This window comes from Microtus ochrogaster, chromosome 4, assembly GCF_000317375.1.
Source record: "Microtus ochrogaster isolate Prairie Vole_2 chromosome 4, MicOch1.0, whole genome shotgun sequence".
NCBI lineage: Eukaryota > Metazoa > Chordata > Mammalia > Rodentia > Cricetidae > Microtus > Microtus ochrogaster.
Window position 1 is genome coordinate 65,326,778 of NC_022011.1, and position 26,200 is coordinate 65,352,977.

Genomic DNA, 26,200 nt, shown 5'->3' on the forward strand with positions numbered 1-26,200 from the left:
TCCCTCCTTCCCTCCCTTCCTTCCTTCCTCCCTCCTTCCCTCCCTTCCTTCCTTCCTCCCTCCTCCCTTCCTTCCTTCCTCCCTCCCTCCTTCCCTCCCTTATTTCCTTCCTCCCTCCCTTCCTCTCTCCCTTATTTCCTTCCTTCCTCCCTCCTTCCTTCCCTCCTTCCGTTCCTTCCTTCCTTGGCAGGGTCTTATAGCTAAGGCTGGCTTTAAACTCCCGATCTTTCTGCCTCCACTTCCAAGGTTCTGGGATTACAGGTGTGAGCCACAATGACGGGGTCAGCAATGTTATTTTGAGGGCTAATTGTTAGTTGATTCAGACAAAAGAAGCCCGAATCACTAGGAAGCTAAATTCTGTATAACATTGATAGTATTTACTTCCTTTTTACCCACAACTTTTGGAGGGGTCCCCAATGAGAAACTCCTACTTCTAGGGGCATTTAGATTTCCGGTCCTTGACACTAGTCAGAATCTCACAGACTTTCTTCTGATATGTTTTTATCCCATACCACAGATACTTACATCACTCTGGAGGTCGTATGCTTTCCGTGCCTGTATGACATCATTCTGGTCGGGCAGGCACGTCCATTCATGCAGGAGGTGTTTGTAGTCCACATCACTGACTAAGGTCTGACACTTCTTGGCTAACACAATCCCGAGCATGTCCACTGGGCTGCTGTATCGTGTCTTGTATTTCTCAAACTCTTTTTTATATTCACGGTCACTCTGCACTTTGGCAATGTGGAGGGACCACATCATCTTGGGATCATCGTGTATGGCTCGGGCGCCAATGTGGTGACCCAACTGCTTCCGGTAGGCTTCTTTATATTTGTACTGAAAGAGACACAACCCATAAGCATAAGGAGGAAGGAGGAGGTGGAGAGGATCGCTGCTGGCTGCTTTTGTGACGTCATGCCTCGAGGCAAGAAGAACCCCACCATAAGTCGCAGAATCACATGCTGGCAAAATCTGGCCAAAAGTGATGACTGGAAGAGGCTGTCCAATCGCAGCCACAAGCTAATCCAGTGCCCCAGAAGCCCTACCAAGCAGCCTGCTAGAGAGCACCCCGGGGGTGTGTGCCTGCGGGGTTCCCAGGCTTCTCCTTGGAAAGGCAGAGAAATATAGCACATATGTTACTATGTACAGCCTCCAGAAGCATACATGTAAGCCAGGAGGCATCATTTTGAAATAGACAAATTCTGTTATTTAGTAGGTGTGCAGTTTGGGTTTCATAAGATGAGGAAGTTACAGGGCTGTTTTTGCCTGACAGTGGGAAAATATGGAGCACTATTGGATCATACATTTAATCACTAGTCACTGTAGTCAGTTTCACCTTTTCCAGCCTTAACAAAAAAGGTTTAAAAGCTATAAAGTTAGACAACTGTTTCTACTTTCGGATAATTTTAAACATGTCCAGGAATCTGCTATCTTCATTTTCAGAGTACAGAAACAATGACCTTCAGCCTTTGGCTATCCTCCACCTTCCTTCCTGTATGGGCAAACTTAGCTACGCCCATTTCATGTTTGCATCCATTCTCTCCAGTGTATCATGAGTGTTCATGAGCAGCTCAACACAGTCCATCTGACTGTGAGACGCCTGCTCTATTTAAGAAAGATGAAAAGCAAGCTCAAGAGAGTACAGTGCAGTGTAAACTATGAGCCTGGGATCATGAGCAGGTTTTATCCAGGTCCCACCTCTACTCAGTGGGGTTGGTGAGGTAAGAGGAGCACCGAGAAGTCCTACAGTGTTACAGAAGGGGGATCCCTGTGCTAGGGGCTGGCCTGACTGGGTGCCTAGTCAGTGCTTACATCACTAGCGATGTCCCGGGAAGCCTTGGCGGCCACGATGGGAATAGCATCGCTTCTCAAGTCGTAGCCTTCCTTCTTAGCTTCTTCCATGGCCTGGCGATAGAGGCTCTGGGGAAAGAGGGAAGATACTTTCTGTTAGAGAACTCACATTCGCTAGAAAACCACATTTTTGGGGCAGGGGGTCAAAAGAAGACAACCCTTGGATGTAGAACTATGCATTCTTAACCAAAACAAAACAACGAAACAAAAAGAATTTTTCCAAGCTATTAAGTTAAATGGAAATTTTGCATTCAGTAAATTGTAACATGATGCTTTTCTTGCACACCCTTACAGGTTTTAGACACGAAGTCAGCAGTTCTCGGTGGTGTTTAAGTCAGTAAGAACTTACTCCATTCTTAAACCAGCGAAGAAGGATGCAAGGATTCCAGGTTTGAAACAGGAACAACTCTACCTGCATTACTCTATGACAATATACAACAGATCACTGTAAGCATGTGCTCATGATTGAAAGCATGCCGCAATGAGACTCTGCTAATATTCAATTGCTTATGAGTAATTGGTCTCAGCTGCCAGGAATTGGTAGCAGACACAGCGATAGCAAATACCAAAGACTGATGAGCCAGAAAAAGAAAAGATTCTGTTTTTAATCTGAAATGAGAAAACATCGTCACTGTTCAATTTCTTTGTTCACAAATTTTGAACAACTTTGTTGGTATCTTTACAATCATCCTGAAAGTCTACTGAAACAGTGTACTTTACAGTCATTGCTAATATTGCTCAATAAATCAAAACCACCACCACTCTGATTTCATGACAGTGTAGTCCAGGCTGGCCTAGAACTTACAACCCTCCGACCCTATGTTCCTCGGTGCTGAGATAAACCGGATGAATGGTATGTGCACCATGCCTGGCAAAACATTTACTTTAATAAACAGATCTTAATTATAAAAAGTTCCTAGATCTCTTAATGAGACGTGTTACTTCGAGAAGCTCACCGAGCTTTGAATAGAAAAGATTCTGATGACCACAAATGAATTAAATGGTCATTCCGCACAGTTTTGTGTGTATGTATGGCGCCTCAGTTGTATGGTGTCGTGCCAGGGACAGAAGCATGCTTTGTGCTTTTAGAAAGTAAGGCCCTGGGCTGGAGAGATGGCTCAGAGGTTAAGAGCACTGACTGCTCTTCCAGAGTTCCTGAGTTCAATTCCCAGCAACCACATGGTGGCTCACAACCATCTGTAATGAGGTCTGGTGCCCTCTTCTGGCCTGCAGACATACATGGAAGGAATGCTGTATACATAATAAGCAAACACATATTTAAAAAAAAAAGAAAGTAAGGCCCTTATGTAAGCACGCTTGGGCAGAGATTCTCAACAGATGCTCTGACACTCCAGAGTGGGCCTTTTCCTCTCTCAAAACCTGTAGAAAGTTTCACGACAAGGTCAATCTCAGTGAGCATCCCACTTTTCTCCTTGTTTGTGTTTCTCTCCTGGACTCTGTCATATATATTTGTCTATTTGCTATCTGTATTTCTCTATCAATAAAGACCACTTTAGTGATACAGATTAAATCAAATGCAGTGCTCTACAGATTTTTAAATTAAATTAAAATTTATTTTAAATTATTCAACCAATTAGGAGAAAATTATAAATCACTACAAACTTCACTCCTAAACTTTTTTTTTTTACAGAATATTTATTTCCTTATTTATGGGTATGTATACGTGTCTGTGTGAATATATGTCAAGTGAATATATGCCAGCAGATCCCCTGGAGCTAGAGTCACAGGTGGCAATAAGCTAATCTATGTGGAGTGCTGGGTCCTGGGTCCTCGGGAAGTGTAGGGGGCCCTCTTAACTGCCCAGTCACCTCTACAGCCCCAGAATATTTCTTTTATAGCGTCAAATCCTATAACCCATCTATTATATTTTTTCATCCCAGAACAAAGCCTTAACTATGACCTCATGGTATAATCAAGAAAAATTGTCTGGAGCCAGCTCACGACCTCAGGTCAGATTTCTTTAGTTTTTCCGACCTTTGAAAGAGGCACCGTGTTTTGAGGCACACGGCACTTTTTGTTATCTCCAAGGTCTTGATTTAAAGCTTGTTTTGGGAAGTCACACGTGCAGGGTAGCTAGAGTAGCTGCAGGAGCATACACGAGACAAGGTTGAGGTGTGTTCGTTTCATTTGCAGTCAAGGAGTGAACTGTGGGGTGAAAGCCCTCGGCAATGCCTTTCACAGTCATCCAACGGGGGTCATTCTTAAACCTCATCTTCAGAAAACAGGGGCTGGGAAATTAATCTTGACATTTTAAAGAAAATAAACCAAGTTGGAAATTTTACAATTAAAAAATATCCTGATCTTCTCTTACTAGTCTAAAAGGAAAATCTATTTCATTCCTCCTCAGGTAAGCAGGAGCCTCATCACAACCTGGGACAGAAGTTAGCTGCATCTGCCTGAGGCTCAGCAAGGCCAGGTTCAGCAGAGAAACCTACCCCAGTGTGGCTGAGCTGGGGCAGGATCTCCCCTAAAGTGACTGAGCCGGGCAGGAGCTCCCCTAACATGGCTAAGCTGAGGCAGGAGACCCCTTAATGTGGCAGAACCCCACCCTAACGTGGCTGGGTTGGGGCAGGAGCCTGCCCTAATGTGGATGAGCCAGGGCTGGTCAGATATTTTTGGTGAGTCTGTTCTTTGATGATAGAGGAAGGAAAATTTCACCCTTTTTATTGATTACTCTTTGCTATATGAGATAAGAAACATGCCTTTTCTTTAAGACTTTGTTATTACAAATAAATGTGTATTAATAGATGAATACAGGTAAGATAAAAACTTGATCAAGTCTTGAGAGTAAAAGCTTAAAGATCAGAATGCTTGAATCAATCAGATAGATTCTCCACCTGGACAAGGACAATCGAGTAAGAAACTACTTATGTAGTAGCAATTCTGCACTGTAAAGATAATTATTTCCCCTTAGATTCTAATGCCTCTAATACACTTCAACGGTAAGAAAAATTTAATTGCTCCTAGGCAATTTTGAAAAGGATGAATTAAAAAAAAAACCTCTCATTTGCATTTGGATCTTGTTAATAAACTTTGCTATTTCAAATATATTAAACACATTTAATTTTCTCCTATTTCCCCTTTCTAGGGAAATCCATGCATCTCTCTTGGGGCCCTCTTATACTAATTTTCATGGTGACTTGAGGGTAAAAGAAAGACATTAAAATTTATTAAACCATTACTACATCAGTTTTCATCCTACCCCATAGTCTAGATTTTTGTCATCTCAAAAGTTTCTAGATACTTTATAGATGAGGCAACTGAAGAAAGCAAATATGCAGAATACATTCCAAAACAAGTCCCAATTTGATGAACAACACAATTTCTTTGGATCTTTGCACGTGTACATCTCCTTTTCCCTTCCCTTCCCCGTGTGTGTGTGTGTGTGTCCAGGCACACTCACACCACAGTGCACTTGAGGAGTCAGAGGACAACCCTAAGTGTCAGTTTTCACTTTCCATCCTGTTCGAGATGCCCTCTCCTGTGTGTGCCTGGCTAGCTCGCCTGGGGATTTTCAGGAATTCTGTCTCTACCCTCACCTTTCATTCCTTCTGGAACTATTAAGATGCTCACTTAGCACGTCTGGCCTCACATGGTTTCAAAGGGTCTGAGCTCAGGCCATGACATTTGCATAGCACTGCTTTACCCGCCGACCCACCTTTCTAGCTCAGGCAATAACTACTTTTTATTTGAAATTATTATTTACTTATTAGTGGTTGATTGTAAGGACTTATACTTTTGTGTTTGTCTTTTTGTTTGTTTGTTTGTTTTTGTTTTTCGAGACAGGGTTTCTCTGTAGCTTTGGAGCCTGTCCTGGAACCAACTCTTGTAGATCAGGCTGGCCTCAAACTCACTGAGATCCACCTACTTCTGCCTCCTAAAGTGCTGTGATTAAAGGCGCGCGGCACCACCGCCCGGCTGTGTTTGTCTTTCTAATTTTTGATACAACAATATCCAAATTTAAAGTAAGATAGTGAGTATAAAACCAAACCTAAGAAGAGTGGACTGCATCATGACTGTGCTGAGTGACAGTCTGACGTTCCTACATCAGCCAAAGTCAGTGTGAACAGATGAGGAAATCAAGAGCAGGTAGGTCTTACCTCACTGTAATTTATTTTGTTTTGTCTGGCCAACATAATTTCGGGTGTATCGGGCATTATGTGGATTTGGGTCTTGTCTTTCTCCCAGGCTTCTGTGTACAAGCGCTGTGAAGGAGAAAACAAAAGGATCAGAAAAAAAAACAAACAAACATGTTTTAAACAGAAGAGACCATGAGCAAACTGAAAAAAACTGAAAAACAGCCTCTTGCCTACTGTACTGTGTACATGGTTAACAGTCTAGTCAATCCCTTTGATTTTTATAGGGTATCTACTATAAATATAAACATATATTAATGTGAGAAAAATACACAGACAAACACACACACACACACACACTACCAGGTCACTCAAAACCCAATTAAAATTTCAAAATCATGTATTTCCCAGTATATTTATATATATCCATATGTTTACTATGGCTATATTAAAACTCTTCCCATTAAGTTTTAAGAAAGAAGATTCAATATCAACAAAACATTATTTTAGCAGACTTAAATGATGTTGAGCCAGGCAGTGGTGGTGCATGCTTTTATTCCCAGCACTCGGGAGGCAGAGGCAGGCAGATCTCAGTGAGTTTAAGGCCAGCCTGGTCTACAAGAACTAGTTCCAGGTCAGCCAGGGCTGTTACACAGAGAAACCTTGTCTTGAAAAACCAAGAAAAAGAAAAAGATGTTGAGCCCCAAACAGCCTTCAATTTTAATATTTTTATAATTTTGCTGCTCACCACGCCCCTGTGTCTGCATTCGGTGCGCTGGCACCCAGTTCGTGAGCTGCGGGAAAGGGGACTGGAGGTGAAAATACACAAACACACACAGACAGACAGACAGAGACATGGGACATCATTGAATTCCCCAAGAATGCCCCCTTTATTGTGTTCAGGGGCAGATTATATAGAGATAGCCACGCCCCAGCCAAACCCACCAGAAACCACTCTCCTGCCATCAGGAACTCCTGAGGGTCTCCTGCTCAGAGCAGCTGTAGGCACTCAGAGATCAGGGGAAAACAAGTTGTTTACAAGAAATTCAGGATCTGGGGTCACACTGCTCCCCCAACATCTCCCCCCTAAATTTTTTATAAAACAGAAGACCCTCCTGACCACACAGCCTTTTGGTCTCTACTGCACCTAGATTCACTTTGGCCAGCGCTCTACTGAACCTGTACTCAGGAGAGAGTGACAGCATCTCCTCAGGAGAATACTGGCTTTTAGGGAAGACAAGAGAGCAACTTAAGCCTGTCAAGCATCCCAGGTTGGTTTCTCATACTATTTCCCACACACCCTCTGCAGCAGAGCGAATTTAAATCAAGAGACTTCCTTATTGTAGGAGCAGGTGGACTTGTGGCTAGTACAACAAATGTCTTGTTCATCATTCCATTTGTGTGACATCTGTTAATATTGCTAATGCCTCTTATGTGGTGAAACAACTCCATGGTTACTTGAATAGCCTACAGCTGCTCTGAGCAGGAGACCTTCAGCAGTTCCTGATGGCAGGAGAATGGTTTCTGGTGGGTTTGGCTGGGGCGTTTCTCTCTATATAATTTGCCCCTAAACACAATAAAGGGGGCATCCTTGGGGTCTTAGTATCAGTGTTAAAGGTCTGCGTGTCGGTCTGTCTCTGCGTCTTTATTCTCAACCTCCAGCCCCCTTTTCCTGAAGCTTGCTAACTGGGTAAAAGTGTACCGAGCGCAGACAGGGGGGCGCGGTGCGTGGCATATTTTTGGTTGTGAGCCTAGCCTTTACCGGCTGAGCCATCTCTCCACCCCGATTTTAATATTTTTAAATTTTTAATCCTGTGCACGCATGTGGGTCTGTGTTTGGGTCTGTGTACATGAGTGCAGATGCCCACGGAGGTCAGAGAAGTCAGATCCCTCGAAGTGTTCTTGCAGATGGTTGTTAGCTGACTGGCATGGGTGCAAGGCACTGACTTGGCTCCTTGGCATGTGCAGTAGGCACTCTTAGCTGCCGAACCATCTCTCCAGCCCCAAGGAATTCTATCTGTAACGCTGACTAACCATTTCACAAAGAGACAACAAACCAGAAACTCCCCTGTCCGTATTTGAAATTTTTCTATAAGGATATGAAGAACTCAACTAAACCACTGTACTTAGGATAAGGATTTAACTGGATAAAATAAAAGAAGACCAACTTAGAGACCATAGCTACTCAATCTAAATGAGCACACTCCTGCTTTGGTTTTCCTTAGACTGGGCACTCACCTTGTTCATGTTGAGGGCATTGCTCTTCGCCAGCACCTGCTCCAGAGAATCTGTCACACTGGTGAACTTGAACTTGTCTGGAGGCTGGCGGTAGATGTTGTCACTCAGGATCTCCGCGGCCCTCTTGCACTTGACCACATCCAGAGATCCGATGGGGACCCAGCCGATGCCTCTCAGCCACTGGAGATCTGACTTGTACACATTCTGGGAAGAGGGAAAGGGCAGATGTTATCACCAAGAATCTCTGTGTTGGTCTTATACTTCACCACATCCCAGTGGGGACCTAGCCATTTCCATTCATCCACTAAAAGATTTTAAATGTTCTAGTGAGATCCAACATGAAAGCGGGCGCTACTGAGCTTGTTATGACACTTGGTCTCAAAAATGAAGACTAAGGACTGGAAACCTTGGGAAACCTTAAGCTTTGTATATGTCTTTAAAAATATGAAGGCAAGCCAGGTGGTGGTGGCACGCGCCTTTAATCCCAGCACTTTAGGAGGCAGAGTCAGGTGAATCTCTGTGAGTTCAAGGCCAGCCTAGTCTACAGAGTGAGTTCTAGGACAGACTTCAAAGCTACAGAGAAACCCTGCCTTTAAAAAAATCAGGAAAAAAAATATGAAGGCAAAACTGTATTTCATCTTGTAGAATATATAAGGTTCTCTTTTAAAAAAATATGTAGAGCGCAGTTGAAAGACTGAGAAGTAGAAATAAGATGCGTCAGCTCCCTGAGGGCTCTACCCAATATTAAACATAAACGTTATTGTGAATTACTACCAGGAGTGGGATTCCCACAGGTCTCGGCACTCACATCGCTCTGGAGGTCATAGGCCTGCCGAGCATGGATGACGTCATTCTGGTCAGGCAGACATGTCCACTGGTGCAGGTAGTTCTTGTAGTCTACGTCGCTGACCAGGGTCTGGCACTTCTTGGCCAGCACCACGCCCAGCATGTCCACCGGGCTGCTGAACTTGGTCTTCCACTTCTCAAAGTCCTTCTTGTACTCCCGGTCACTCTGGATCTTAGCCACGTGCATGGACCACATCATCTTGGGGTCATCTTCGATGTTTCTAGCCCCAATATGGTGGCCCAGCTGCTTACGGTAGCCATCTTTGTATTTGTACTAAAATAAAAATGGTCATTTTTTTTTCAAAAAAATTAATGAAATGGGTTAAGAGTTTAATTACTTTAAAATCTTGCTATTTTTCAGTTCTTGCTAAGAAATAAAGTTATCTGCATATTTCCATATCTCTATTCTAAACTGTGGTTTAAATGCCCAGCAACACTCTAGTGGGAATACAGGCCAAGCTAAAAATATCCTATTTCTTGCAGACATCAAGTCTCTGGACATAAAGGTAGTAATATTTTTCAAAAGCCAAATCAGAAATGTATACTGCTTTCTCGTCATCTTTGGCCAGTATAACCACTAACTAGAACTCTTATGTGTGATTTCATGAATATTACTCTTCAGTTGGTAGGTGTGATTTCGTCTCCCACAATCCTCACACTGCCACCTTGAGTCTGGCTCTGGGGACGTTCACTAAGTCTCTTGACTCCCAGAAATGGGCAGGACCAGACCTCCATGCTGCATGTCCTGTGCCAAGTATGGCCGCAGCGAGGCTTCCACAAGTGAGAAAATGACGTGGGCTCGAGCACGTTAATACTTTGGTGGTGGTGGTGGGAGCGGCTACCTGGGTGGGCGTGGCTACCTGGGTGGGCGTGGCTACCTCGGTGGGAGTGGCTACCTCGGTGCTCTTTGGTGACAGGGTCATTGAAATTTTAACGTAGATCTACTGTAGTCTACATTCTATCCAGGACCTTTCAGAGACAGCAGGAGAAGTATTTGAACTCGTCATTCTTGGTTTTGTGCATCTTTGTCTTTCTATTTTCACTAGATAATGGGAAGGGTGCACTTCAGACAATTTTCAAAGAAAAATTTCGGCAATAATACAGAGCAAGTTTGGGGAAAGGTAGTCTAGTTTCCTGTCCCATACCAGGTCTTCATCTGTTGAACAATGAATATAATCAAGTTATCTTCTAGTATTTCCTATGCCTATGAAAGATAGGATCAAATATAAAGATAACTTTTCCATAATTATAGACCCATAATACTATAGATTATGATTCAATTTTAAACTAATGGTACCTGGGCTTTAACCTTTTGGAATAAAAAAAATAAAATTTATGTGATTTAAAAATAAGTCAATAGATGTGTTCTAACCAGCATTTCGAATGCATCTTGTCACTGTGTCACTGAGCCTGCTTCTCAGCCCTTCTAGCCACATACATACAAGCCACTACTCACGTCACTGGCGATATCTCTGGAGGCCTTGGCTGCCACAATGGGGATGGCATCAACGCGCAGGTCATAGCCTTTCTTCTTTGCTTCTTCATTGGCAAGTTTATACAGACTCTGCAGAAAGAGAAGAAGGTTAAGAGCAACCATTTGGAGAGTATCAGGTGACTCCCACCACGTGACTTTTAAAGGACTGAACTGGATACGACCTAAGGTCCTGATGACAGGGAAAAGCAAATGAATTCTATTCTATTCTTCCAAAAAAGTATTTAGCTGGGCATGGTGGTGCACACCTTTAATCCCAGCACTCAGGAGGTAGAGGTAGGTGGATCTCTGAGTTTGCCTGGTTTACAGAGAGAATTCCAGGACAGTCAAGGCTATACAGAAAAACAACTGCCTTGGAAAACAACAACAACAAAATGTTCCCCAAGCCAAAAAAGCTAGTGTCAGAAATGGATTAGGTGTAGTAATGGGTATTAAAATTGATATAATAATTTATTAGATATTTTATCATTACATGTTTATATATCACTTATAGATTAATGATAAAACTATTGATATAGACTTACATAATTTATTAATATAGATAAAATGTAATCTATACATGCTGCTGAGTAAAAAGGAAACGGGAGAGAAATATACTCAATATTATTCATCTTACTTATATGGCAGGTATTATTGTTCATTTCTTCACTACCTATCTTTAATTACAACAGGCAATATCTCACAGTGTTTAAAAATCAAATAAAAAATATAACTTATAGTATAGTTGACTATAATCTCAAGACTAGATTTTGGTATAACTTAGAATATACTTGACTATACTCTCAAGACTAGATTTTGGTATAACTTAGAATATACTTGACTATACTCTCAAGACTAGATTTTGGTATAACTTAGAATATACTTGACTATACTCTCAAGACTAGATTTTGGTATAACTTAGAATATACTTGACTATAATCTCAAGACTAGATTTTGATGTAACTTAGAAGATAGCTGACTATACCCTCAAGACTAGATTTTGGTTCTCTATTAGGGACACATGTCTATAAAACTGCACTTTCTGTGGATAAACCAGCACTTGGCATTGTTGATGGAGCGGACTGTTGTAAAGGAGCCTCAGGTCCTCTACCTCTGATCCCTTTCCTGACCTTTCTACTCCTTGCTCCTCTCTCCGCCCTGGACGGTGCGGGGACTTAGCTGATGGCTGAGGAAGGATCTGTGCCATGTACCAGTCTCTCCCCTCTGGGTAGCGCGTCTCCTCTCCTCTCAGGAGGTTATCATCTCTGAAGCCCGGTGAGGGCAGGCTGCCTGCTCTGCCACAGCTCACTTAGCTCTCGCAATGTGCTGGTTCTAGCACGTTTTAAAACAGTGGTATTTTGACTATAGTTTCTGCCCCTTCGTTTCATTTCTCAATTTTAAGTCAAGCTCAGTGTGGGGAAGAGGTGTGCATTAGTGAAGAAGGCTCTCTGCTGGGGCTATGAGACACAGCCAATTAAATAGCTGGGCGGTGGTGGCACACGCCTTTAATCCCAGCACTCGGGAGGCAGAGGCAGGCGGATCTCTGTGAGTTCGAGGCCAGCCTGGTCTACAAGACCTAGTTCCAGGACAGGAACCAAAAAGCTACAGAGAAACCCTGTCTCGAAAATCCAAATATATATATAATTAAATATACCACGTTGAACTTGAATTCCAGGTACATGAACATTAGTTACTGGTGTTAATAACGAGCCAGTGTTTTATCTGGCTAACTAACTCCTTACCAGTGCCCAAAGCCACTCCTTGGTCTATCTGTTTACTTTAGGAACGACTTCAATGTGTAAGAAACAGAGCGAGTTCAGTTTGCCTGCAGAATCTCATGAAATGTAGTATTCAACCCAGGAACAGAAGGCGAGGGGCCGACGCTCACAGGAAAGAGACACGTTACCGAGTGCCTGCATCTCCCACCAGCCCACGTGAGAATCTCCACATGGCGCTGGAGGCCTCCTACCTCACTGTAGTTGATTCTGTTCTGCCTCGCCAGCATGATCTCCGGTGTATCAGGCATTACGTGAATTTGAATCTTGTCTTTGTCCCAGGCCTCTGTGTATAATCGCTATAAAAATAAGACAAGGTGTTGAAAGAAAATCGTTTAAGATAGGCACTCCAAAAGTCAAACTGAAAGAGGATTATTGTTGATTTATTTAGGGAAAGTGAGCTACATTTGATTGTACTAGAGCAGTGGTTGTCAACCTGGGGGTCACGACCCCCCGTTAGGGTCGAATGACCCTTTCACAGGGTCACATATCAGATATCCTCTGTATCAGATATTACATTATGATTCATGAGTAGCAAAACTACATTTATGTAGTAGTAACAAGATAATTTATTCATGAAAGTCACCACAGCATGAGGCACTTTATTAAAGGGTTACAGCCTTAGGAAGGTTGAGAACCTCTGGACTAGAGGCTAGGGACACTGCTTGATACTAAGACTAAAACTGGAAACAATGAGACTTACTAAATTTCAAAGTTAAATGTGATTCTGTCCCTTAGGGAGAACTTTGAATCCATTAGTCATTCAAGGCGTGAAGCCTGCGGAGTCCGAGGTGGCCGGGCTCACCTTGTTCATGTTGAGGGCGTTGTTCTTGGCCAGCACCTGCTCCAGAGAATCCGTCACACTAGTGAACTTGAACTTGTCTGGAGGTTGGCGGTAGATGTTGTCACTCAGGATCTCCGCGGCTCTCTTGCACTTGACCACATCCAGAGACCCGATGGGTACCCAGCCAATGCCTCTCAGCCACTGGAGATCTGACTTGTACACATTCTGGGAAGAGGGAAAGAAGGCAGGGGCTCTTCATCCAGGGCAACAGTGCGGGGTAAAGTCCACTTATTGGAAAGATGCAAATGACCTCAGTAAGAAAGTGAGGATCTATTGTTTTCAGAGAGAGTAGGCTTGATGCATGGCGCAAGCGCATGACAAAAACAACCGTGCTCAAAAAAACCCAGACACCGTTTCCTATTTACAACCAAAATATGCCAAGTATTGTCAGTGTTGGGAAAGGACTGATCCTAAGGAAGGCCTGTCAGTCACGCTAGCGACTTTTATAAATAATGTACCAGGGACAGAATGCCAACCCAGAGTGAGAGGAATCATGAATTCCCACAAGTTACCAGTAAATCCAGATATGGCCATAACCTCATGAAACATTCTGTAGCTATCAAAATGTTTCCTTTCTAAGAATAGTGACAACATGCAGAAACATTAATATATATTTTAATGAAATTGGCATGTGGAGCAATGTGGGTGGGGAAATTTTATGTGCAGTGTTTTGGGGGGGTTGGATTGATCTAGATTGTTGCTTTCAGTGCACTTTTTATCATATTTCAAATTATCTTCTTAAAAAAATAAGTGACTTCAAGTGACATATAATAATAAGGAATTATCAATGCCCCCAAAATGTGGACAGTTGTCATACTGCCCAAGTTGGGGACAATAAATGCACATGGGCTAGGATCTCAGTCCCTTCCCCACCAAGTTCTCAGGGTAGAAGGCTCAAGCTAGTTTCCATAGGCATCCATCTTGCCATTTTTTTTTTTTCTCAAGATCTCGTATTTCCCAACAATGTTGCTGGACCCCCCTGGTCATCTATCTAGGAGAATTTCAGCAGCCTTGGGAATCGGATGAAAAAATACATGTGGATTTCATAGACAAAGACTCCTGGCACAGCCCAGGGCCGACTGCTTAGCACACTTGAAGAGCCACAGCAAGGCTGGCTAATATGGTGTTTGCAGTATCTGCAGGGCATGCCTCCTGCAGCACCAAGACCAACCATGGTGCAGGGAAGGCAGCCCAGAACAGGCACTTGGCAAACCATGGCCGACAGTATATCAGCGACTGTTTGTGACCACCAATCCTTCTTCACCAATCCCCTAAGCACAGAGCAGATGCGGGAGTCTGGCAGGCGGTGGGACAGCTCTGAGGAAGGGTCATTAATGCATAATTGTTGTGGATTCCTCTCATTCTCCAAAGCTCTCTAATGCTTTGTAATTGCCTCAAATATTTATCAAACACGCCGGGTTGGAAATGTGCTCCTCACACCCAGCTCCGAGACAGCACATCCACCGCCAATAGATGCTTGGTTTAAGTCATTAGCATCTGACACTCCACACAGCGCAAATGTCAGGAGAACTGTCCAACAGCTTGCAAACACAGCAGCTTCATCATCTTCTGAGAGCAGCTTGAATCCTGCGCTGTCATTAGCAATCTAATGACTGGAACCACCAAGGAAAACAATAGCAAATCGTAGAGGAGTGAGTGAGTGTGTGTGTGTGTGTGTGTGTGTGTGTGTGTGTGTGTGTGTGTGGTGGGATTAGATCCAGGCTTACATACACTAGACAAGCACTCTACCACTGAGTTACATCTCCAGCTTTCCAGAGGAATTTTTTTAAAATAAAAATTTTCCTTTTCAAAAATAGTTAACTTCCTAAAGAATAGAAGAAAATATTTTCCTGTTGTAGAGCATTAAATCACACATTGCTTAATTATAAGGTTTGTCTTCATAAAATCAAGTCCAGCTAGGAAATAGCATTTCCTAATAAAGATGTCAGTTACCAACCAATAAATCTTAGCTTGAATAGGCCTGTGGGTTGGGTATCAGGGATAACCTTTTTATATACAGATACCACACTTACATCGCTCTGGAGGTCATAGGCCTGCCGAGCATGGATGACGTCATTCTGGTCAGGCAGACATGTCCACTGGTGCAGGTAGTTCTTGTAGTCCACGTCGCTGACCAGGGTCTGGCACTTCTTGGCCAGCACCACGCCCAGCATGTCCACCGGGCTGCTGAACTTGGTCTTCCACTTCTCAAAGTCCTTCTTGTACTCCCGGTCACTCTGGATCTTGGCCACGTGCATGGACCACACCATCTTGGGGTCATCTTCGATGTTTCGAGCTCCAATGTGGTGGCCCAGCTGCTTACGGTAGCCATCTTTGTATTTGTACTGAAATGAAAATTTACAAAGCAGAGTTATAGTGCACATACTTCGATGTCAAAAATTTGTACAAAATCATGTTATCTTCATCATTGTTTAACTGACTTCTGCTGGTGAGCACCAACTCCAGCCAACACCCGGGCCTTTACCCTTAAAGCTTGTAGATGTGGTAAAGTAGATAGATTTCATACAACATGCATAAGGCAGGAAGCACACACACTGGGGAAGGTCCTCCAGAGGAGTCAGATGAGGCCATTTGAGCAGGGGTAACCTGAAGAATTGGATCTTACACACTGAAAGTGGCCGGAAAGGAATGCATTTGGATCATTGTGTATTTAGTAAGCCATAAAGTAGCTTCATGTTGTTGGATCGTGCAACAAAGAAGGTATTCCACACCAGATTCACACATTCAGCGTCCCTGGCAAATTTCTACCATCATCATCAAGACCGATTATATTAACCATCTGGTTAAGAATGCTCTTAGCAAGGCCATTGTGCTCTGACTTCACATGGATCAAGAGTGGTTTTTTTATTATGACAAGTTGATGCCTTCAGTGTGGGACCTAAACAGTCATCCCCAATACAGGCTTCCCATTCTAAAGACAGCTGAGGTAGAAAGCAAAGGTGGATAAAGGGGAAGGGGCACGGCGTAGTGGGAAGGAATGAGTTTGTCTAGTTTAAACTTCACCACCTATTGAGACTGATTCTGGGAGAGCGGTCTGAAGAAGTCATAAAATGGAGATGATGACAGTGTGTACCATCTGGGTAAAATACGAGGATAATCCATAGAAAGCTCTTCGTAGGTTTCTTAAAGTTGATTATTTAGTTATTTATTATGGCTGGCATAGATCCTTTTGTCGTGGCAAAGAAGGGGCTAATATGCAAAAAAATTAAGTGAACCATTAATATTCTCGTAAAAAAACAGTCTACCTCCTTGTTTGTTAACAGCAAGCCTCGGTATATACAGCAGGAATCCATTCCTCAAGGATTTGGGAGGCACCAGGTAGGCAGGATGACTTGGCAAAGATAGGGGGTGGGGCGAGGGTAGGGGGTGGAGCGAGGGTAGGGGGTGGGGCGAGGGTAGGGGGTGGGGCAAGGATAGGGCATGCTACACTGCATAGTCAGGAGCTGACAAGGTACAAGCCTGGGCTAGAAGTCTCCATCTGGTACTGATAGATGCTTTCTCTTTGTAATCTGATCAGGGTGAGTTGCAATAGCAAGGCTCACATGCAGTTTAAATACTATTCATTAAAACACCATGTAAAGCCAGCCCCAGATCCCCAGCAGAATGGAGGCCTTTGAGCCTACTGATCACTCAGACATAAACATCTTCAAGCCTTAGGCTCCTGCCCCAGCATTCTCTCATGCTACACCCTCGGGGAGTGATTTCTTTTTTTTTTCTTCTGAGAACGCAAACCCCTTTCACAAATACCAAGTTTCCCATTCCCTCCAAAACCAGATTTCTGGAAATTTTCATAAAAGGAGATCACTCTTTTGTCTATTTTTTTTTTTTTTGAGATATACATTGTGTCCTGGCTAGTTTTATGTCAACTTGACACAATCTAGATTCGTCTGAAAGGGGGGGAACCTGAATTGAAAAAATGCCTCCATAAGATCTATCTGTAGGGGAAAGACTAGCCCATTGTGGGTGGTGCTATCCCCTGGGCTGGTGGTCCTGGGTTCTATAAGAAAACAGGCTGGGCAGTGGTGGCACACGCCTTTAATCCCAGCACTTGGGAGGCAGAGGCAGGGAGACCTCTGTGAGTTAGAGACCAGGACAGGCTCCAAAGCTACAGAGAAACCCTGTCTCAAAAAAACAAAACAAAACAAATAAAAACAAAAAAATCCCAAAACAAGAACAAACAAACAAACAGAAAACAGGCTAAATAAGCCATGAAGAACAAGTCAGAACGTACTGTTCCTCCATGGCCTCTGCATCAGCTCCTACCCCCAGGTTCTTGTCCTATTTGAGCTCCTGTCCTGACTTCCTCTGATGATGAACAGCAATATGGAAGTATAAGTCAAACAAATCCTTTCCTTCCCAACTTGCTCTTTGCTTGTGGTGTGTCATCACAGCCATAGACACTCCAACCAAGACACATCGCTCTAAAGCTCGGGCTAGCCTAGTAATCACTATGTACTGGAGGCTGGCCTCAAACACAGGACAGTCCTTTTACATCGGCCTCTGAAGTGCTGGGGCTGCATGCACACACCACCACACACAGCCTACAGGAAGTACTTTGTCACACCACGCTGCTCACGGAACTGGAAGAGAACTGCTAACTTACATCACTGGCGATGTCTCTGGAGGCCTTGGCTGCCACAATCGGGATGGCGTCACTTCGTAAATCATAGCCTTTCTTCTTTGCTTCTTCATTGGCAAGTTTATACAGACTCTACATTTGAGCCACAGCCCGAAAAGAAAGGAATTGGTTAGACGCTGATGTTCATAGCTAAAAACTCATAGAGGGTTTAAATGAGTCATAAAACTCTCCATGAAGGGCTTATTAGAATGTGATTTCTGAGTTCCAAGCCTTTTCTCTTCTGCTACAAAGAAAATACCTATGAAGATTATTACATCTGATTATCCTAAAACTTGACAATGAATTAAATGAATGAATATACATGTAAAATGTCTCCAGAGAAATCAAGTTCAAGCCTAGGGAGACATGCAGACGAACTGTTGTTTATGGGAATCAATTCGGTCTATTCGGCCTGACTTTGTGCCCGTGACGATGCTGGGTACTTGACAACCAAGGATGAAGACAATCATTCCCTTAGCCTTCCAGTTTCTGGGAGAAGTGATGAGAGCCTGGTAATTTAGGGGACCAGCTGCTGAGAAGCCAAACCACACGAGACAATTTAACCACAGAGGTCAACTACAGAGATGACAGAGTTCCAGGAAGCAGTGATTTACTGTGGTCTGGGAACGAAGGAAGTCCCTGCCCAGGGCTGCCCTTGGGTGATATCTTGAATAATAAGTGAGGTTTCTAAAGACTAATCTGATATTCAGGGGAAGTGAGGATGCATGAAGGAGTGGGGCTAGCTACCAGGGAGGAATGCCAGACGTGGACTGAAAAAGAGTCTGGAGTTACAGCATAACTCCTGTGGCTGAGGAAAGAACGTGGTATTTGGGCTCAGGTTACAACTCCATGGCAGTACACTTGAGGCCCTGAATTCAACCTCTGGTACCAGTGGGGGCAGGGCAGGCTTTGCTGCTTACTCCCATAGGAACCAAGAAAAAAATCTTACAAGGGTGAATGGCAAGATAATTTCTACACTGGATTCCCATCTTAGATAAGATGAGAACAGAAAAGACTCGAAGCAATTTGATAGTGAAAATGCTGAGAAAGGAGACGGTGAGTTAGGCGCTCAAACAAGGGAGTTCTTCCTGGCCCATGCTTGACTAGCAACATTGCCCTACTATGGTGTCTCTGGGAGTTTCCCGCAAGACCCGTTCAAAAACTCCAGGCTAGCTGGAAGACTTGATATTTTTAGTTTGGGTGATAATTAAAAGCTGGTTATACAAGAACTACAACTAAAGCCCGCCTTCCCCCCAAATAACATGACTTTAAACCTCTAACGCTGTCTAAAGTCTTTCGTTGTGCAGCCATTAGTATTCTATTGATCTGTCCTGTCAGAGAAATGGCGTTCGACTTGCTGGTGGCACAGAGCTCAGAAGGAAAGCTGATACGCCTCTGTCGGGATCTTAGATGCACAAAGATTTCTACAGGCTTACAGCGGCAGCCTCAATCTAACAGGAGGAAATTACGGAGGGATTAATGTCAGTCTTGGAGCTAGATTTAAATTACAAATGTGCAGAGGCGGACCAGGGGAGACATAGCTTAACTTTAGTCCTTGTGAAAGGTCTCAGAGTCTAAGAGGATTCATGGGCACACACACCAGCATTGACCTAGCAGCCAGTGTGCTCCTGCAGGGGGCAGAAATGTGGGCACAGGTCAGAAGGATGCCAAAAGTAGCTCCCGTGTTCGGCCCTGATCATAACGCACCTACGGTTATTTTGTTTAGCTCCGAGTCACATTTGACCAGCTCATGGGATGTCTAGGAACGTAGGGAAGTTAAGATTGCAAAGAGAACCTAACAGGGAAGGACATTGGTGCCTATTTCTATCTGTGTACATATTGATACTGCCAGCTTCTGAGGACGTTGTGGGTATTTAGAGAAATACTTTTGAATGGAAATTTCCAGAAGAGACTGATGTATGAAATAAGCTCCTTGTCATTGGGATTCTTAAGCAAAGGTGACTCAATCCTGTGAGTGGGGGTGTCTCTCTCTTTCTACCTAAGCCATGGGTTCTAAAATGGGGACACATGGCCCCATCCCCACGAGACAAGACCCAGGCTCATTCCTATATGAACCTGGTGGAGGATCCTTCATAGTCTCTCTGTGTTGGTGGATGGTTCTGGGGTTTCAGACCTTGGCTTTATTCTTTTTTTTTTTTTTTTGGGGTTTTTCGAGACAGGGTTTCTCTGCGGCTTTGGAGCCTGTCCTGGAACTCGCTCTGTAGACCAGGCTGCTCTCGAACTCACAGAGATCCACCTGCTTCTGCCTCCCGAGTGCTGGGATTAAAGGCGTGCGCCACCATCGCCCGGCTTTATTCTTAAACTTTAGAAATCATAGTTTCAACACTACACCACAATTTAAATGCAATGTTAGACATAGAAAAATGTATTTAGGAAGCTTTGAACTAGCACTAGGGGGAGACACATGCATATTCTGTTTTTAATTTCTTCACTTCAAAAGTTAATGGAAGTGGGGCTAGAGGGATGGCTCAGAGTTATGAGCACTGATTGCTCTTCCTAAGGTCTGGGGTTCAATTTCCAGCACCCACATGGTGGCTCACAACCATCAATACCAAGTCCAGAGGTTCCTGCACCTTCTTTCTAGCCTCTGTGGGCCACACATATGGCACGCTGACATATATGCATACAAAGCACATACATACATCAAATAAAATGCTGTTTTTAAAAAAGGAAAAAAGTTGAATTCAAGAGAAATGTACTTCATCTTATGGTTATTGCTGAAATAATTCTTGCAATTAACACAAAAATTGCATTACCCTAAATGCTAACCCATCCTACTTAAAGTTTAACCTTTATAATAGTGATTGAGAAATACAAAAGTTGTTTTTCTCATGAATCGAGAAAACGTGGCTCTTTGGCATTAGACCGCCATGGAACGAGCCACGGAAGTGAAAACCAGTACGGATGTCTAAGAGTCGGCAACTCCTCCCACCTCACTATAGTTGACTTTATTCATTCTTGCCAGCATGATTTCTGGCGTGTCCGGCATGATGTGGATCTGCGTCTTGTCTTTGTTCCAGGCTTCTGTGTACAAACGCTGTCAAAGGAGATAACACATCTTTAATCAGTAGGAGTCTAAAGACCACAGAAAAGTTATAATCCAAGAAGATAAGGCTATGGTATTTAACATGAATAATAGATCATATACATGTCTCAAACTAATTAGTTCATATTGGAGTATGATCTGAAAATCATTACAAATTAAAGGGAAAGTAAGAATAAGTATATTTATACAATGATTATTTTTTCACAAAACATGTTATTTTATAAAAATCAAGAAATTACAATGGAAGTCAATAATAAAATATGAACAACAAATAGATAATAGATTAGAGAAATAGGAAGATAATAAGAGATAGATATAAATGTTTAGTGTGTAAAGCTCTTTTCTCAATCATGTTTCTGTGTCTTGGATTCGGCTTCAGCAAGCCCATGTGGCTTTCCTGAACTCTGACCTCTCACCTTGTTCATGTTGAGGGCGTTGCTCTTGGCCAACACCTGCTCCAGAGAATCAGTCACACTGGTGAACTTGAACTTGTCTGGGGGCTGCCGGTAGATTTTGTCACTCAAGATTTCCGTGGCCCGTTTGCATTTCTCTACATCCAGAGAGCCTATGGGCACCCAGCCAATGCCTCGCATCCATTGGAGATCGGACTTGTACATATTCTGTTGGTACAAAGAGTCAACAAATGTTTATCTCCACGTTAGGAATGCATTTTCAGCCAAAGGGCATAAAATCAAATGTGATTTCTCTGAAAAATATAATTTAGTAGGTAGAAGGCACTTTGTGTTTAGCATTTTGTATGAATGCTAAAGATTGGCGTTCAAAAGGAAAGCAGGCGTCCTGCCCCCTTGCACACTTGCAGGCACAGGTGAGCTTTGGGCCACCTACTTATTCCACCTTCTGTGGAATAAACTCATTGTTTCCCATCTTTAAAGGCTGTCAGCACTCACATCGCTCTGGAGGTCATAGGCCTGCCGAGCATGGATGACGTCATTCTGGTCAGGCAGACATGTCCACTGGTGCAGGTAGTTCTTATAGTCCACGTCGCTGACCAGGGTCTGGCACTTCTTGGCCAGCACCACGCCCAGCATGTCCACCGGGCTGCTGTACTTGGTCTTCCACTTCTCAAAGTCCTTCTTGTACTCCCGGTCACTCTGGATCTTGGCCACGTGCATGGACCACACCATCTTGGGGTCATCTTCGATGTTTCGAGCTCCAATGTGGTGGCCCAGCTGCTTGCGGTAGCCTTCCTTGTACTTGAACTACAGGAAGAAAAAGACTACTAGCAGTCTGTTCTGACCTTTAGAAAAATACATCTACTAGGACAGAATTAGCCTGTTCATTAAATGCAATGATTTCCTTTGATTATATAATATATCTATCTTTTATCATGTAGAAAACAAAAATACTAAGGAGAAAAGGAAAACAAATATAGTATTTTACTACATAGGGCTATTTGTGGTGCAAGTGTATGAAAGAATATAATTAGAATATGAGTCATATGTTAATGGGTTTTGCCTGCCTTTTGCAGTTATTATATAATCATTTTTCTGTGTCATTAAAAGTTCTTTATGAACATGCTTTTTAATTATAGTAGGCATGTCATATGGTTATACACTAATATAAAACTTCTCTGTGTCAATTTTTTTTAAAAAAAATAATTATTTCCTGTATTTTGTAAAGAAATGGTATATTTCTGATTCAAGGACAAAAAGTGAATAAAAAAACTTGAGCAATGTGAGCAAACCCATCTTTTAAAGAGAGCAAAGAATGGAAGAGGAGACAGTAGCAGTGTACAGGAGATGACCAAAGCACATGTATGTGCTTCCTTAAAAATGGTCATTCATAACCCACTGTAATATAATAAAGAAAGCAAACATGTCTGCAGCCCGGCCCTGGAGGTTGACACAAACACATGGCCCATGCGGATGGCTGGCCTTTGAGTGATGTGTACTGTTTGCTTAGGTCCATCAGTTCATACAGCATGGATTAAGTTTCAAAGGAATGCTCCAAAACGTGTGATGTGAAAATAAGAAATAGGTATTTCTGGAAAGGTGAAAAACAACCCCAACTTCAGTTAAGTGTGTGCATTGCTTTGGCTCAGCAGGCAGTCGACTCGCAAACGGTCGTCCTTACAGATGACGTTCGGCTTGAAGCCGCGAGTTTTAGTCTCATTATTTTAAGCGACTTGCTTACCTAAGAAGCTATTAGCAACAATTTTAACGTCACAGGTTGGCCCACCGTAAATTTAAGAGAAACAAAGTGGTCCTGGAGCCAAAGCTAAGGTGAAAATCTCCCAGGCACACTTAATTTCCCAGGGGTACTTACGTCACTCGCGATGTCTCTAGAGGCCTTGGCTGTCTTGATAGGGATGGCATCAAGCCGCATGTCATAGCCTTTCCTCTTGGCTTCTTCTAGGCCAAGTTTATATAATTTCTGCCACAGACATAAATTATTGTTTGATTAACAAAGAGAAATATAAGGAAAATATATCACATGCCATAAATACATTGCTTACCTCGCTATAATTTACTTTGTTTTGCTTAGCCAGCATAACTTCAGGGGTATCTGGCATAATGTGGATGGTGGTTTTATCCTTATTCCAAGCTTCGGTATAGAGGTGCTAAGAACAATAAGAGAGCAGGTCAGTAATGAACACTTTGAAACCATGCTCTTGAGTTAACTCTGTGATGTGTTTAGGTTTCGGTTTCTCTATTAGTATGTAGCATGTTTCCTTTAGAGACACCTTAATGTCATGGAGAAGAATGGAATATGCTTTTTCTTTCTACGGGAACAGTGTTGCCCACTCCTGTCCGATATACTGAATACCTTCCCTCATGCAAAGAAAGGACTTACGTGGTTCATGGTTATAGCATTATTTTTTGCTAAGACCATTGGCATGGCGTCCATAAGGCTGGAAAACTTGAATTTATCTGGGTGCTGCCGGTAAACATGGTCACTCAGAATCTGGGTGGCTCGTTTGTTTTTCTCATCCTCGAGGGAACCAGAAGGTATCCAGCCAATGCCTTTCAGCCACTGGAGATCAGCCTTGTACAAATTCTGAAATTTCAAGTCACACATGTAAGTATATATCCACAGAGAGATAGGAGGGAATGTTCCACCATATGATACAGACATGTTTGCAATACTTAACATTTGGCTTCATGGATAATTTCAGAAATTTAATGAAATACTCAGATTAAAGCATGTTTTGCAAAGAGAGGGAGATGTGTAGAGAATGACTCAATTCTTCATTGCCTAGATCAGCTATCTGGAATATTCTACTGCAGATTCTTTGAGGAATAATGCTGCTTGGATCACTAGGTGGAGTTTTAGCATTAGTGTATAAATTGCCTACTTTATGGGAACTTTGATGCTCAGGAAAAGACACTGAATGTTTAATCGAATAAAGGAAAACCTTAGACTCACATCGCTCTGGAGGTCATAGGCCTGCCGAGCATGGATGACGTCATTCTGGTCAGGCAGACATGTCCACTGGTGCAGGTAGTTCCTGTAGTCTGCATCGCTGACCAGGGTCTGGCACTTCTTGGCCAGTACCACGCCCAGCATGTCCACCGGGCTGCTGAACTTGGTCTTCCACTTCTCAAAGTCCTTCTTGTACTCCCGGTCACTCTGGATCTTAGCCACATGCATGGACCACATCATCTTGGGGTCATCCTTGATGTTCCGAGCCCCAATGTGGTGGCCAAGTTGTTTCCGGAAGCCTTCTTTGTACTTGTACTAAAGGAACAAAAGAATAGCTCAGTCCTTTAAAAACTGACATTCCTTGCCTCCTTGGTGGCAATTTTCAAAACCTATTAATTCTAAATTTCTTGCTAAGCCTGAAGAGCTATAGATTTCACTGTTTTGATAGGAAAGATTAAAGGCTAAATCCAGCCACAAATCCCATACGCAATAAACTGACCCTTGGTCTTATCCACATCTTACGCTGCATGTCTGGGATTATCGCCTTGTTTTAATTTGCTATTAGATGATTTTGTTCAATTTAAAATAGGCCCATTACAATCAAATCACTATCTACAAGGCATAACATCTATACCCGTTGCAATCAAATTACTATCTTCAGGGCTTAACATCTACACCCATCGCAATCAAATCACTATCTACAGGGCTTGACATCTTACTTCACTGGCAATTTCCCGGGATGCTTTTGCTGCTTTGATTGGAATGGCATCAACAGGAAGGTCATAACCCTTTCTCTTCAGTTCCTCATAACCCATTCTGTAGATTTTCTGTTGAGAGATGAAGACAATCACTTTGGGAAAACCACTCTCCATAAACAGTGTAATGAATAAGCAATACAAATGAAGCCAATGTACTATCTACTTCAAGAGTCCATGGAGAAGAGCCTCTATGGTCTTGACCACTCCAGTGGAACTGGATATTATGCCTACGTATTGCTAATGATCCTGTTCTAAATTTTAAAGCTCCTTGATTACCAAATGCACGAAATTAAATGCCAGCTCATCCCAAGTGTTCTAGAGAAGGCAACAGGAGCTAGCTGACAGAGATATGAATTGTCGTTTTGGTGGTATCGTCCCGTTTATGTTGTGTTCTGTGGGACGTTGCTGTAGAGAAGGGAAAGTCTGTTAATCTTACTCCACCCACGGAAAAAACAGCGAGAGGATATTGCTTCCGGGTAGCTGACGTTCCTACGTCATGACACAGGACCATCAAAAGAAGGACTGGCACCTAGAGGTAATATGGTCCTTCATAATTGAAAAAAAAATATTTAAAGTTTAAGTACTGAATTTTAAAACTTACGTGTTTATAATTTGCCCATTCAGACTGTGAAATAACTGAATAATTGAGAATATATTCAAACATATTTATATCCAGAAGCCACATGGTTTAAAATGGCTATTGACTATTCTTTGACTTTTTGTTCATATTTTAGTCTTTGTAGTAATACAGCCATATATTCTTTAATGTTAAAGTCACCTTATTGGGGTTCAGAATTTGTGTTTTAAATGTTTACATTTCACATCCATACATTTCAAGGGTTAACATTTGGCAGCAAAGTAATTGGTAAAAATGAAAATTTCCTCTAATGGATTGTTTGTTTACTTGTTCAAAATTTCATCTATAATCTATTCATCAAGCACAAAACATTGTAAACAGTGCAGGTTCAATAATAATTGTTTCTGCCCACACAGGAGAGGGTGAGAATGGTATAAACATTTCATTTTGATAATAATACACATAATAAAGAAATGCAAAAATAGAGAGATCTGTGCTCCAACGCTGTTTGAAATGGTGAGTACCAACATTGGATAAGCAAACCCCCAACCAAATAAGGAGCCTGAGTCATTCATAGTCAAGTAAATGACTAATTAAAATGACTTGGGCATTCAAAAGAACGTCCAGATCACGTGGCTGATGACGACACAGTT

General features: G+C 42.7%; 1 protein-coding gene across 1 annotated transcript in view; it reads right to left on the reverse strand.

Annotated features, from left to right (window-relative positions):
* The window catches only part of Neb (nebulin), a 185,246-nt gene that overhangs the window by 85,397 nt on the left and 73,649 nt on the right, over positions 1-26,200 (reverse strand). The window contains exons 53-70 of the mRNA XM_026778640.1: positions 24,932-25,039; positions 24,216-24,527; positions 23,643-23,846; positions 23,305-23,409; positions 23,115-23,222; positions 21,737-22,048; positions 21,245-21,448; positions 20,715-20,819; positions 17,747-17,854; positions 15,156-15,467; positions 13,084-13,287; positions 12,473-12,577; positions 10,489-10,596; positions 8,995-9,306; positions 8,187-8,390; positions 5,973-6,077; positions 1,813-1,920; positions 526-837 (exon numbers count right to left, since the gene is read on the reverse strand). Of these exons, the coding sequence (XP_026634441.1) occupies positions 526-837; positions 1,813-1,920; positions 5,973-6,077; positions 8,187-8,390; positions 8,995-9,306; positions 10,489-10,596; positions 12,473-12,577; positions 13,084-13,287; positions 15,156-15,467; positions 17,747-17,854; positions 20,715-20,819; positions 21,245-21,448; positions 21,737-22,048; positions 23,115-23,222; positions 23,305-23,409; positions 23,643-23,846; positions 24,216-24,527; positions 24,932-25,039 (3,336 nt within the window). The remainder of the gene's footprint in view (positions 1-525; positions 838-1,812; positions 1,921-5,972; positions 6,078-8,186; positions 8,391-8,994; positions 9,307-10,488; positions 10,597-12,472; positions 12,578-13,083; positions 13,288-15,155; positions 15,468-17,746; positions 17,855-20,714; positions 20,820-21,244; positions 21,449-21,736; positions 22,049-23,114; positions 23,223-23,304; positions 23,410-23,642; positions 23,847-24,215; positions 24,528-24,931; positions 25,040-26,200) is intronic.